Below are 13879 nucleotides of genomic sequence, written 5' to 3' on the forward strand. Positions count from 1 at the left end.
TGATTAAGGGAATTAAAAATGCCTTAAAAAGGAATGAAAACTAATATGTAACTCCTAAAATATCTTATAAAAATTAATAAATAAACAAATGGATAACAGGGAGAGATGATCGACAAAAATATATATAGCATTATAATTAAAAGACCTAAATTAAAACCATGAATAAGTATACAAATATTTTGTTTTTACAAAATTTAATTTAAATCATATGAACTGTATCCTATCCGTTTGGGGAATTAGATATTATAATTTATAAACAAAGACTTCTTGTAAGTAACATAGAATTATTATAATCAAATATTTAAAACCTAAATATACAAATTCATGGTTTAAAAACTTTCTTTTAAAGTTCCAAAGTCAGAGCATTAAAATTTCTCTATAGGAAATACAATTTAAGTTGTCTTATTTTAGCTTTGCCTATTCTAATGTGGGCCGCCCCCTGCCCGGGCCACGCCCCCAAAGCTAAGGGCACCGCCAGCCGAGGACGAAAAAAAAAAGCACACGAAAAGCATAAAGGATAATAATAAAACGGAGCCTTATCGCTGATGCCGATGCTGCCTTGCTTTCGCTCCCGATGATGGCGATGTTGAATGCCGCTCGCTGTTATAATAAAACAAATGGCAGCCCCATTTAATTGCTTGCCATAAATGTGTTTGGTCCTTCGCACACGGCATGGTGTAGTATGGTGTATCCTTTTCGAGGATGCCACCAAAGAAGGCGAGTGTGTGCGTGTATTACTTTTTATTATTATTAGTATTTAAATTTATTTGTTACTTTATGGCGTGCACGCTGATAAATCTGAGCAAGCTCATTGGCCTTTTTAATGGCCGGCCATAAAAGGTAAGCCCAGAAGAGCGGTCCAAATTATACAATCAAAGCAAGTTAAAAGTCCATTTAGTATCGCCGATATGACATAATTGAGTGGACGCTATCTCTAAGCCACCAAGTGAAAACCCCCTCAAAAGTGCCAACAAATCCCAGCATATGCAGCAGCCATTTGAGGCGATGTCCTGTGGCTTTTGTTTTCATTCGACAATGCAATTAATGCAATTGCACAATTGTTTTCGGGGGCACTTACTGCCGAAGTTCCCGCCAAGGGAAAAGTTTTGTGCACTCACAATTGGCACATTTGGTTTTATTACCCAATTGAGCAGCTAATTTGTGGGGAGTTGTTCAACCCGGCAAAACAAGTCAATTTGTGGTTAACTGAGTATCTCTCTGCGAAACTCAACCCTCATTCTCATTCTCATTGAATAAATACATCTAATGGAAAGGACTGTCGTGGCTCATTAATGCTGTCTGCAGCATTTGTTATGATATTTTTATTATTTTTTGTGCCTGCCGTGATTTCAATTTGATTTGTGCGATGATTAATTCATGCTGGGCATACGCCACACCTACCATTTCCATTCCCCAATCTCTGCGATGATAAATGAACCCTCTTCCCCCGATCTCGGTGTGTGTTTGTGTGTTGATGCTTATCCGCGACATTCCTGCCGCCCAAAGTGTCACTGTTGTCGATCATTTTTATGTTGTGTTCCCTTCAAGCAGTTTGATTGACAAGCCGGAGTTCGGAGCCCGTTGTCCCGGGTTCATTTTACATGCAGCGATCATCTCGGGGGCTCCCTTGTTTTTACTTGTCTGCCTTTTATGATCGCTCGTTTTATGGGGATCGTCGGAGCGGGAGTTTACCATAAAACGCCCATTAATCATTTAATAGAGTCGCGTAATGAACTCGCTGTTTGGCCGGGCGGTCTGCCAAAAAAACTTACTTCTTTTCATCCTTTCTTTTTTTTTTTTTTTACGATTTTCAACTGGCCTGGCTTTGGCACCTAATCCTGGCGCACAACTATGCCGTTTGCATTGTTCCACGCACAATGGACACAAAGGACATGTTTGCACTGATTATCAGATTAGGCCATTGTACGTACAAATTGATATTGTCATGTTTCAAGTGCCAGTTCGCCTGCCTGGCTGGCTGGCCAGTTTGTCCTCCAGCCAGAGGCAGTGCAGAACTCATTGAATGCTGTCGCCAGTGCCGATTAAGAGATTTTTATTTTCGCACTCGCCGCAGTTGCCAACCAACCAACCAACCAACCAACCAACCAACGAACCGGGCCTGGCGTGGCCAAAACAATGGCCCAGTCGCCTGGGCAGATTTGCAATATTTAGGCTCGGCTTCCTCTTGTTTCTGCATTCGGTTTTGACGAAACAATCGCCGGACAATGAGCCATGAGTGGTTTTAGCGCTGCGGTCCTCCTCGTTTTGGTCTAGTTTCTGGGCCAGAACCGATCATTAGCATAAAGCCACAGCGGCGACGGCAATTCACTGGGCGTTGGCCGAAAAAAATCGACAAGACGAGACGACGGGGAAGGATTAGCCCGAAAATGTGCACATCATCCTGGCCGGCAAGGATCCTTTTGCCGTTGATCTCCGTATCGGACAAGTGATCGGTGTATCGCAATCTTGCCCCGGAAAATCGCTTCAGGTCGTATCAGATTTCGCTGGAAATCATTTGGCCGGATTTCCCTATCAAGGCAGCTGAATCGATCGAAGGACGAGAGGTGTTGGCGGCTATTCTTAGTTTGCTTTTGATCCCCAGCCAGCCAAATTGTCTGCAAATGCAGATCTAGGCTGACAGATATGCTGATCTTTGGCACTTTCAATAGGGGGGTCCAGAATCTCGGCTTCATTGTCAAAAGAGTTTTAACACTAAACCATCTGGATAAAAGTGAATACTTGGGCATTAAATATACATTTTCTAAGACGTTGATTAATATCTATTGACATGTGAGCTGCACAGAGAGAAAATAGCTCTAAAATGCAGAAAACGAAACTAGCATCATATGATTTTGAAAAGAACATCTAAAATGGAAGCACAAAATTAAAGTAAACATTAAATTTCAATACGGTTTTCATACGTAGGTTTCGTTAACTTTTCATATATCGGCAGTTGACTTTTCACTTTTGCCGTATGGGGTTTGTTTATGATTAGGATAATAAAATCGTTGTCTAAGGACCAAAAAACGTTTTTGTGAAAGTAAGTAAGCAGCAGAGAGCCTAAATCAACGATTTCTTTCCAGCTATTTAAATAAGAACCTCAAACTTATTTAATTTTTGAAAAGTTTTAAGTGTTGTAAAATTTTTATTTATATTTTGGTATTTTTTGATATTTTTATGCTTTGCAGGACGGACTCTGGTTCTAGAATCATCAATTTTTGGGGATACATATCTGAGCGGCCATTTAACCGATTAATCACTTTCGTAATCGAGTTACAATTTCTGGATTTTTATTTTAGAATTTTGTTGGATTGAACGGAACTCAGATCGTGCGATCTGCAATAAGGCATGTTACTTCAATTACACTTACTACTTGTCCATCCTTCTTAAAGCTTATAACGCTCTTAAAATAACCTCTAGGCATAACAAGCGGCCAGTCGTCCGTCTTGACGGTAATGTCCTTGAAATAGTAGTGGCCCTTCGGTAATGGGCATGTGCGATTCGCAAAGGGACAATCCGTGTTCACCCCGTACTTTAGACTCGCTTCGAAGTACTTCCAGTAGGCATCTATCGCCTGGCAAACGGGTTGTTGGGGCAACGAAAGGGGTAGCAGCTTGTAATCCCCACTGCCATTGGCATCGATATATGTTTGAAGCTCCTCGGTAAAGTGATCGTCGCCCACATCCTCCTTCAAATGGAGTGTGCCATTGCCTCTGCGTTCGCGCCCCAGCAGACGAGCATTAAAGTCGAAGACCGATGTTCCAGTTGACTTCCAAGACACCAAGCTCACATCGTAGGACTTCCTCAAGGACATCTGCAAAATCAAGTATATGATTTACTCAACTGGGATACCGATAAATGTCCTAAAAAAATTCTTACACAAAAGTCAGCAATCAAAATTAGAAAAATATATATTTTTTGCATTGTAGGACTGGAATGGCTAAGTGACGAGCTGCAAGTTTTATTTATACAACATTCTAATGACTGAACCTGATAAATAAAACAACGCTGTATTTTTTAACTACAAGTTTGATTGCATTTAAGCTTTTTAACATGTTACATGTTGTTATGTACAACTCAAAAAATGACAAAAAAATAACATCCGAATTTTGTATTATTACGATTTTCCTTTACGATTGTCTCGAAAATATAAGCGGTTGTCAAAATTGTAAACCACTTAATTCTTAAAGTACATCCAAAGACGAGCATGCTTAAATAAATATTCTTCATAAATATCAAAAGTTATTTCGGCACCCCTTATTTTTCTTTATCTAAAGACTGGATATTTTTTCAACATTAAAAATAGCTAATCTCGCGTATAAAAAATAAATAAGACTTTTAGGTTGTTAAACGCACCATAAAAAAACATTTTACAAAATTGTATATACTTACTTCTTCTGCTAATTAAAAATCCATATTTTTATGTTTTTCACTTTTTATTATTTGTTGGTAAATTAATTTCAAGCTTCTTCATTTTTTTATATTTTACGTTGCTAAAATAAAAATATATTTCGAGAAGAAAAATTGTTGTTAAAATAGGTCTGTGATGTGGGCAACAATTTCAAGAGAAGCGACATCCTCATCATTCTTAACTAGGTTGGCAACGGCTTTAAAATAGCCTCGCGGCATTATGGCCGGCCAATCGTCAGTTTTGATGAGCACATCCTTTAAATAGTAAACCCCCTTTGGCACGGGACATGGGCGGGCGTCGAGGGGAAAGTCGGTGTTCACTCCATACTTCAAGCTCGCGTCAAAGTAGACCGCATATGATTCCAAAGCCTTGCAGATGGGTTGCTTGGGAATGGTGAAGGGAAGCTTCTTGTACTCTCCGCTGCCATTGGAATCGATGAAACTTTCACCGGAGACGAAAAAGTTATCATTGTCAAAGTCTTGCTTCAACTCCATAGTTCCGTTCGCCTTGTGATCTCGTCCCATAAATAGAATTTTGCTAAAATCACAATACTCGCCGCACGTTGAGTTAAAAGATTCAAAACGCACTTCATACGTTTTTGGCAGGATCATCTGGAAATTAATGAAGTTTTCTTCTTTAAATATTCCAACTTAATACAGGTTTTTATGTATCTCACATAAGCTTCGCCCACCAGCATAAGTAAAATACAAAAACGAATCCCCATTGTACTGTGTACTGCATTAGCTTTTTATATTTCATCTTATTTATAGGGAAAATTGTGGCTTTGAAAATTCCTTTGTACTTATAACTAGTTAAATTAATTACTAGACTATCATGCAACATGTTTTTGCTTGTACCTTGTTTATTTGTAAGTTATTAGCGTAACTATAACATGATTCAAAGAGATAAGTAATTGGCCAAGTTCACGAGTTTTAACATTTACGGATTCCGTTCTATTAAGCGCTAATCTTCTATATACTTACAACACTATGCATAAGTTTAAATTAAGTTGTATTGCAATTGAAAAAATAAATGAATAAAAGAATAAATGAAAACCTACAAATTTAACACTTTTTATAATACCTAGTATTTATTAGTGGATCTAGATGACATTAGGGTCTCGGGTTGAAGACCTTTTGATACCTTTTTACTAAGGCAATGTGATCTTGGAATTGCTTGCACCGTTTAAAATCCATAGCTCGAGGATCGAATTGGTGAAGTCGGTGCACGATCGCTACTTTATATTACCCCATTCCATTTTATTTGGTTCCATCCCGAAATAAAAGTGCCTTTCACAGCCCTTTGTTTGGTTGAGATGAGCTCCTAGGCGCCGGGTCATAACTCTTAGCGGCTGTGGCAGCTATTTGTTCGCCTCGTACGATGCTACAAGTATATGCTACACGGGCAATAAAAATATTGGCCTGCCTTCGCCGGCAGGACAAAGGAATTGCACCATAAAATGCATGCACAATTTCCACACACAGCAGCCGAGTGGAAAACAAAGCCCTACAGATCCCCGGGCCCTTTGTCTTTCCCGGAGAAATCCCTCCGAAACTAGTGCAACACTTTTGGCTTATAGACGAAGCCAAAGTAAACTGCAAGCCTAGTATACGATATCGAGGATGGGAAAGGGGATGCTGGCCGGGTCCATTGTCTTCGCAGAAGTCGTTAGTGTGACAGGTTGGATTTGTTTTGTGTACGGTGCCTAAGTCTGTCATCATCATCAGCATAGGACTTGTCTGGCGCCAGCATTAGGGACAATATTTTCGACTAAATATTTCGTCACAGGCTCAGGTAAATCGGGATGGCAATGGCGATGGAGATGGTGATGCAGAGGTTCGGAGGTTCGGAGGTAAACGAGGGCGTAGGCCAGGGAAAATCGGACAACTCTGCGGGCGCCTATTTTGGTCGATTTCTATTTGGCCTGCTGCAGTTGCATTGATGATTTATGCCTCGGAATTACAGGTGCATACGGTTCAGGTAGACTGCCAACTAAAAAAAATATATATTATAATATGAAACTCTAATAGGCTTATTTCTTATTTGCATTGACATCATTGATATTTGTTATTTTACCATATAGCTAAAAAAAAATAAATGTATATTCGTGTCACCCCGTATTTTTATGAATCTCAGTCTGCTTTGAAACCATCTTTATTAAAGGACATTTTAAAAAATTAATAAAATATATATTCGTTCAATCGCAACGTGCTGACATCCCATACTCCAGTTTGATTCATCTGACCGAAGGACACAATGATGCTGATTATATTAAAACCGAATTATTGAAAGCTTAAAAAGTTTTTTGCTGTATGCGTACATGATATAAAAAGCAAAATTACAATTTATGATATGATAAATTAGTCAAGTCTGGACCGTTCCGGCTTACAATAAAAAGAAGATTTTAAGAGTTTCAGTTAAAAAGCTATACAACTAAGAGAATAGTCTTATTAATTTTAGGTAAACATTTTAATAAAAGACCATTCCCCTGGATAGCAGAGATAAAAGTCATGTTATTTTCTAAATTAATGCGATAACTTTATGCCAGACATAATATTTTGCCACTCAATCCTCATCCTCCAGAAGCAAGGTCCAGGTGTAGGTTCCCACGTGAACGTTGTCGTAGAAGAAGGATCCATTGCCCCGGACATAGCCCCTCTGCATCGTCGTTGGAAAATCGTTGGCGTTCAGAGCAATATCTTTGAAAAAGTAAGTGCCCTTCGGAATGGGACAGAGATCCCTATCCAATGGAAAATCGGTTTGCTTTCCGAACTTAGCTTGTTTCGAGAAGTACTTTCGGTAGTTTTTGTACGCCTCACATACAGACGACTGGGGCGTGTTGAAGGGCAGCGGCTTGTAGTGGCCATCGCGGGCGAAATCAGAATAGAGTTCTGTCAAAAAACTCCAGTGCGTATCATCCAAGTCCTCGTGTAGTGTTGCGGTTCCGTTCAACAACCGTTCCCTTCCGATCAAACGCATAGAGCTGACATCCCATACACCAGTTTTATTTGACTGATCAAAGGACACAAGGGAAATCTTGTACTTGTCGAGTCCAAAACGCTAGGCGAATGATTGTACAGGTTAAGAGTCGGTCCTAGTTTTCGTATCCCATTTAACACTTACTAAGCCCTCGACAATCAGCAAACAAAGAAAGCACAAACTCGCCTGGAACATTCTCGCTTAACAAACTGAGCCCGCAACGAAAAACAGGTCGTTTTTATGGGACAGATCAAAATGATTTAATAATATAATTTTGATAGCTGCCTAACAAGTTACCGCCGTGATAATTAGACCATTAGCCCTAGAATCCATGATTATTTTTATATGGTTTTACAAGCTTATTATATTTCACAACTACTCCCTCATTACTTTGGCACGAAATCAGAATGGAATAATCGAATTCTTTTTGAAAGCTAGATTCCCCCAAATTTATTATTTAATTTTTACAAATATAAATTTGTAATAAATAGATTCTTAAAATAATGGTATAGTGGTAATAGTCAGCAGCCAAAAGATTATGCCTTTCAGTTTTGACAAAAATCATGGAGTCCAGAAAATTCGATTAAAATTTGTAAGTCAGGGTTTGGCTGTTTATGAACTATATGATTAAGATTTTGGGTTTTCATAAAATTAAAACCGAATTTCTAATAAAATAAATAACAACATTTGACAGCTGTATGACAATTTAATAACGTATTGACCACAATGTTAATATGTCTTAGTTGAAACAATCTATGTTTAGCTTTTTAGAAATCAATCAAAACTTGGCATTGCGTTGGGATTGTTATTACATTGCTTAAACCACAAGTGTAACTTTCCCACTTCACTGCTTATCCTCCAAAAGCACCGTGATGGTATAGTTTCCAACGTGGACGTCATCGTAGTAAAAGGCTCCATCGCCCCGGGCATAGCCCCTCTGCACCATCGGTGGAAAACCGTCGGCGTTCAAAGAAATGCCCTTCAGAAAGTAAGTGCCCTTTGGAATCGGACAGACATCCATGTGGAATGGAAAATCGGTTTGCTTTCCGACTTTCGCTTGTTTCGCGAAGTACTTTCGATAGTTTTTGTACGCGTCGCATACAGGCATCTTTGGAACGTTGAAGGGCATCAGCTTGTAGTTGCCATTACGGTCGGCATCGAAATACATGTCCATCGAAAAACTCCAGTGCGAATTATCCATGTCTTCGTGCAGGGTGACTGTTCCGTTTACCAACCGTTCACGGCCCATCAAACGAATAGTGCTGATATCCCACACCCCAGTTTCGTTTGACTGACCAAAGGACACAATGGAGACCGTGTACTGGTTGAAGCCAAAATTCTAAAAGAAAGGATTGTTTAGAAGACATATTCCATCTTAATACTATACCTACTAAGCCCTCGGCGGTCAGCAAAAAAATAATGCCCAAGCTTGCCCGTATCATTTTAGTTAAGCAAACTAAGCCAGCAATAAAAAACAGATAGTTTTTATAGGAAAGTTCAAATACTATATAAGTATAATCAACAAGTGCTGTTTAACAAGCTACCGATGTGGGATTTATACATTCATTAATTGTAAAATTCATGATTACTTTTATATTGTTTTACAAGTATAAATAGTTTACAATAAAGGTAATTGCTCTGTAAACCCTTTGGCACGAAAGCACAATGATTGAATGCTACGTGTAAAAAGTTGCAAAGATAAGATTCCGAAAAATTTCGAGTTAAAATTATGACATGGTAAAATACGCTATATATAACAAAGTTATACAAAAACAACAAAGGAAAAAACAATAGATATGTATCTTTTCAGCATAACAAAAGTTTAATGTTCTATAAAACTTTTATATTTCGATTTGTATGCCTACATGTTTAAAAACAATGAATTTATTTATTTTTCTCTAAAATATTTGTCGTTTCTATGGGTACTATATGATATAGTTCTAAAAAATCTATATAATTGCAGTTATATTCGTATATGTTTGAAAATCCATGATTTCCATTTCCATTAATTTCCGGATATATCCTATAAGACTTATATTGTTTGATCGTCGGGTTTTTATTCAATTGTCTAGTGAATGCGTATACGTATGTTATGAAAAGCGAACTTACATTTGGTTTTCTCTAAGAGAGTTAATTTTATATTCTATAAAATATCTGGTAATAAATTTTAATGAGAATTTGTTTTAAAACAATTAAGTTGGGTAGTTTCTTCAATTTTTTGATGGTCCAGCATTTTTGCACATATAAAACTTTAGTTTTTTATAGGATTGAAAGTTTTGTTTAAAAATCGTAAAAAACATTTTAATTAAAAGGTATCTAATTTACATCCCAGTTTCCACTTAAATTTTCAATTGAAGTTTGATTAAATTGAAGATTGATAAAATGAATAACTAATATCGAGATTATGGTTGTAGCAGTCAGAAATGTATTGCAATAATAGGCTTTCGTTTTGATCAATAAAAAAAGTTTTTTAGGTGCACAAGAGGTCCGTGTGGTGGCATGTGCCTCGGATCGAAGCTGCAACATATTGGCACACTTGAACTGAACTCGGGACCCGGGCACGTGCTCCGTGCTCCGTACTTGAACCTCGAGTCCTGATTCTGTTACATTGCTGAAGGGGAACTCCTGCTCGGCAAAGTTTGCTTGAAACAATCGGGGGTTTTTTAATGCCAACGAAGTCGCACGCTCTCTATTGGAATTTTCACAATGAGCACACTTGAGATACTTTTTCTTTCTCCTGCTTTTTGTTGGTCGAGACATGCAGAATGAGGGGTGGTGGGCTGTGTGGGCTGTGAACTTTGTGGTTCAAGTGCTGCTTGCAAAACAAAAAGCGTTTTAAGTTTTAATTACGCCAGACACAAAAGGACGCAGGAAGGAACAAAAGCGGCCACGACACATGGTGGTCCCTTCGAGTGGAGGTGTGGCCAAGGATATGCCACTGACTTGGGACCATATTGATGGCCTATCGCAGCGACATTCCAGCGCCAGCCACAATCCATCGGAAACTTTCCTACCTCGCACCTTGCATAAGCCGTATCGGCTGCCAAATCTCGAACCATTTCTCAACCCGGTCCGAATCAATTTTAAGCCCCCCGTCCCCTTCACTAACCATCCCCTCGAGTGTGCCATCAGCAACTATCTATCGAATACAGGCAGCCATAGCTTGTCAGTGATTAGATTTCCAAACGGGCTCTTAACAATGCCACCAGAAGCAACCAGAAAAATTATAAGAAACACTGCAGTGTAAATGGTTTTTAAGAAGACTAGAGGCTACCCTGGAAAAATCATTAACCAATTTTCAAACTTATGCTATCAAATGGGATTATAAACCTTGTAAAGCATTTAGAGAAAGTGCAAACTGTTTTTTTTTAAGATGTAGGGACGTCTCTAAATCAGGATGTTAAAAAAACCGTTTTAAAAATATTTTTTATAATTAAAAAAAAAACTTTTGAATATATTATTCACTTTTGAACATTTACATGCCACTGATATCAAAATGTACTTCGTATTATACATTTAAACATTAAATACTTGCGAATTCATTATATAATATAATAATATCCAAAATAAATGTTTATTTGTATTGTAATTTATTGGTCTATCTAAATCATAAAAATTGATTGACCAAAATTTCGTAATGCCAACATTATAATCAATAGTTATTTCACTAAGTAGATGTTTTTATGGGTATTAAACGTTGATCTTAAATAACACCTTAACTACGCACTCGTGTAACCGCCATCTAATCCGCTAAGTAAGGGGTATATAAAATTGCTCAATTGCTCAACTGATTAGACTTTGTTTTCAATTTGTCTTTCAGCCGTTCATTGACAGTCAGCGAAGAAGTTTTCCCCAGCATTTGAGTCGACAACATGACAGACACGAAGAGCGAGACAGCCAGCCACACGGTTTTTAATCAAAATTGTACAGGAAATCAAAAATCAGTTTTCAAAAAATAAAAATCACAGTTTCTTATCGCGATGTGTGATTTGTGGCTGCCGTTTGTTGTTCTTCTCTACGCTTTTTAGATATTTTTGTTGTATGTTTTTTGTTACCCCAATTGCTTGGGCCATCATTGGAAAAAAAAAATATTCGTTGGCAGGGCCCTTGGCATGTAATTTGAGGAAAGCAGCGCCGAAAGCAAACGCAGTAGCTATGAAATCAATTATGCGATAAAGATTTGACAGCACAACGCACTGAGCTCTGTGCTGCTGGCACTCGATAATTAATTTTAACGCTTTATCGCAATTGGAGGTGCGTGGTGTGGGTCTCTAAGGTGGGGATCCAAAAGATAGTTACTGGCGATAGTCGTCCGATTTGATTGAAGTCTGTCTAAAGGCGTTTATCTCGGTGGCCCCGCCTAATCTGTGACACAATTGGGAAAAAAGTTATGAGTGTGCCTATGAATTTATTAAGGCCTTCACCCCATACCACCGATATTTTTATGCGTGTATGCTGGAGATGCTTTCCCATGATATGCAAACGAACTCAATTATTTATTTTATCACAAATGATTTTGCTTATCGAATCTAGCAATCGCGTCATCTTTGTCTCTCCTCGCAGCCAGAAAACCACAATGACGAAGGGCCGAAGAACCGAAGAACCGGCGACCGCAGAGGTTTAGACCTTTCTCAGACCCTTGAGTTTTTCTTACAATTGCTTGGGTTCTCCGTCCTGATTGAGGCCGCCATTATTCAAGGAGCCAAACTCCACTCTCCACACACAAATCGGCTGTCCCTGTCTCGGTGGCATCTTTTTTTTTTTTTGGTTTTTTGGCGCTATCTTTGCGTTGAAATCTCCACAGTTCATGTCAAATTTCTTGTGTTTTTATATATCATTCGGCTTGGTTGGGATGGTTCGGCTGCTTTCCTTGTAAGTATGTAAATGCCAGTTGGCAGACTGCAGCTGCATTTTGCATGCCCCTCAAGATTCAGAGTCCCGATGACTCCCCTCTAAATCCCCCTGCCCGCTTCCAGCTTTGAGTGATTGTCAGGGGTTTATCTTTTGATGGGGCCTGGCTTCTGTTGCCAGAGATACAGTACATGTATCTGTATCTGTATTTGCGGCGGAGGCTTGTTAATTAAGTTTCAAGCAGGTTTCGTCTGGGCGTTGCTCGAAAGTCAATTTTTAGCACCTATTGACATGCAAAGGACCCGCATGCCATACACACACACACACACTCGAACAAACGCAGGAGGTTACAGGTACACAGATACAGTTAGAGATGGGAAAAGTACCGACTTATACCTAGATAGAAGGATAAAAAAATTTAACTTCCTAATTTTAATTCAAAGAATTTTGTATACTATTTCGTTCAAGTATCAAGCCATAGTATTATGAAAACTGTTCATAAAATATTGTAAGCTTTAACGGATTGGGAATTATAATACGTTTTTTTTAAATGCAACTTTTAAAAACGTATTTAATTTTATATAATTTCAAGCATGTTTGTAATTTTAATAAAATTGTATGTTAGAGCATTTATTAAGAATAAATTAAAAGGATTTTTTTACTAAATATATTTGTTTAATGCACTTAAAATTAATGGAAATTACTATAGCATTAATAGGATTCACATGAGTGAGATGGTTTAATTAAAGGTACCACAGCCTGAACAATTTCCATCACTAGACACAGAAACAAATATAGACTCCAATTTGGACTTGGCCCCGAGGAAAGCAAATCAATCAATTCAACACGCAAAGTTGTTGCCGATAATTTCTCTATTTTGACTCGACCGAAGACGAGGGCGACGGCTAGGGGCAATAAATAATAACTCAATACAAATCCCAATTACAGGAGGACGATTGCCACCCGCCTCGAAGGAATCGAGAAATCGAGAAATCGAGGAAGCGAGGAGCCAGGACCAAGGTAACACAGACCAACCCTCTGGGCCAAAGGCTAAGGCAAATCCTGGCTGCCGCCTTCGATTGTCCTTTTTGCCACCCGTACACGTATTTTTCCATCTATCTGTGTGTGTTCCCTTCATTTGATTCGATCAGCGGGGTTTCGCCTCCATCAACCACAAAAACAACCAAGGCCAAGGACTGCCGGCGTCGCCGGAGGGTTTCCCCTTAGTGACACGGCTTCGATTCGGGCTTATCCTGCAACCGGCACATAAATCGTTGTGCTGCTTCTGCTTCTGCTTCTCCTTTATTTAAATTTTCATTTAATTTGTTATTTGTTTACATGAAACACACCGATGTGCGACGACAGCGACGGAGGCGACATATGACAACATTCTCAGCCGCTCACAATTGCCATTGTCTGAGTCTGATTTGGATTCGTTGAGGGGTGAGTGGCGAGTGGTGAGGGTCGGTTCAGGACCCTGGTGTGGTCATCTATTGTGGCCACACACCTGGACACCGAGTGGAGAATGGGTCAGCCCTTGTCCGTTGTTCGTTGTCCGTTGTTCGTTGGCCACTGTTTGGCAACAGTCCCTAATTGCTGCTTTCAAACGGCGACTCCCTTGTGGGGGAGGCTAGTGAA

General features: G+C 39.0%; 4 protein-coding genes across 4 annotated transcripts; all 4 read right to left on the minus strand.

Moving 5' to 3' along the window:
- Nucleotides 1–3194: 3194 nt before the first annotated feature.
- On the minus strand, nt 3195–3958 carry LOC128266140 (uncharacterized). The gene is made up of 2 exons (XM_053002440.1): nt 3880–3958; nt 3195–3814 (listed from the first exon to the last, which is right to left on the minus strand). The coding sequence occupies exons 1-2, from the start codon at nt 3922–3924 to the stop codon at nt 3323–3325; spliced, it is 537 nt and encodes a 178-aa protein (XP_052858400.1). The 5' UTR covers nt 3925–3958; the 3' UTR covers nt 3195–3322.
- A 499-nt stretch (nt 3959–4457) lies between these two features.
- Nucleotides 4458–5128, minus strand: LOC128266149 (uncharacterized). Its single transcript, XM_053002453.1, has 2 exons — nt 5088–5128; nt 4458–5022 (listed from the first exon to the last, which is right to left on the minus strand). Exons 1-2 carry the CDS (start codon nt 5106–5108, stop codon nt 4531–4533), a joined length of 513 nt encoding a protein of 170 aa, XP_052858413.1. The 5' UTR covers nt 5109–5128; the 3' UTR covers nt 4458–4530.
- Nucleotides 5129–6609: 1481 nt separating this feature from the next.
- Nucleotides 6610–7632, minus strand: LOC128266126 (uncharacterized). Its single transcript, XM_053002415.1, has 2 exons — nt 7535–7632; nt 6610–7471 (listed from the first exon to the last, which is right to left on the minus strand). The coding sequence occupies exons 1-2, from the start codon at nt 7583–7585 to the stop codon at nt 6977–6979; spliced, it is 546 nt and encodes a 181-aa protein (XP_052858375.1). The 5' UTR covers nt 7586–7632; the 3' UTR covers nt 6610–6976.
- Nucleotides 7633–8095: 463 nt separating this feature from the next.
- LOC128266118 (uncharacterized) lies at nt 8096–8897 on the minus strand. The gene is made up of 2 exons (XM_053002403.1): nt 8782–8897; nt 8096–8729 (listed from the first exon to the last, which is right to left on the minus strand). The coding sequence occupies exons 1-2, from the start codon at nt 8830–8832 to the stop codon at nt 8235–8237; spliced, it is 546 nt and encodes a 181-aa protein (XP_052858363.1). The 5' UTR covers nt 8833–8897; the 3' UTR covers nt 8096–8234.
- Between the last annotated feature and the right edge of the window lie 4982 nt (nt 8898–13879).

Source organism: Drosophila gunungcola, chromosome 3R (assembly GCF_025200985.1).
Source record: "Drosophila gunungcola strain Sukarami chromosome 3R, Dgunungcola_SK_2, whole genome shotgun sequence".
In the NCBI taxonomy this organism is placed as follows: Eukaryota; Metazoa; Arthropoda; class Insecta; order Diptera; family Drosophilidae; genus Drosophila; species Drosophila gunungcola.

Bases quoted from the DNA above. Each gene is read 5' to 3' on its own strand.
- LOC128266149 (XM_053002453.1), bottom strand. From the start codon at position 5,108: ATGCTGGTGGGCGAAGCTTAT. The intron at 5,023-5,087 runs GTGAGATACATA...ATTAATTTCCAG, and splicing joins TGCTGGTGGGCGAAGCTTAT to ATGATCCTGCCAAAAACGTA.
- LOC128266140 (XM_053002440.1), bottom strand. From the start codon at position 3,924: ATGCAAAAAATATATATTTTTCTAATTTTGATTGCTGACTTTTGT. The intron at 3,815-3,879 runs GTAAGAATTTTT...TTGATTTTGCAG, and splicing joins TTTTGATTGCTGACTTTTGT to ATGTCCTTGAGGAAGTCCTA.
- LOC128266118 (XM_053002403.1), bottom strand. From the start codon at position 8,832: ATGATACGGGCAAGCTTGGGCATTATTTTTTTGCTGACCGCCGAGGGC. The intron at 8,730-8,781 runs GTAGGTATAGTA...CCTTTCTTTTAG, and splicing joins TGCTGACCGCCGAGGGCTTA to AATTTTGGCTTCAACCAGTA.
- LOC128266126 (XM_053002415.1), bottom strand. From the start codon at position 7,585: ATGTTCCAGGCGAGTTTGTGCTTTCTTTGTTTGCTGATTGTCGAGGGC. The intron at 7,472-7,534 runs GTAAGTGTTAAA...TCATTCGCCTAG, and splicing joins TGCTGATTGTCGAGGGCTTA to CGTTTTGGACTCGACAAGTA.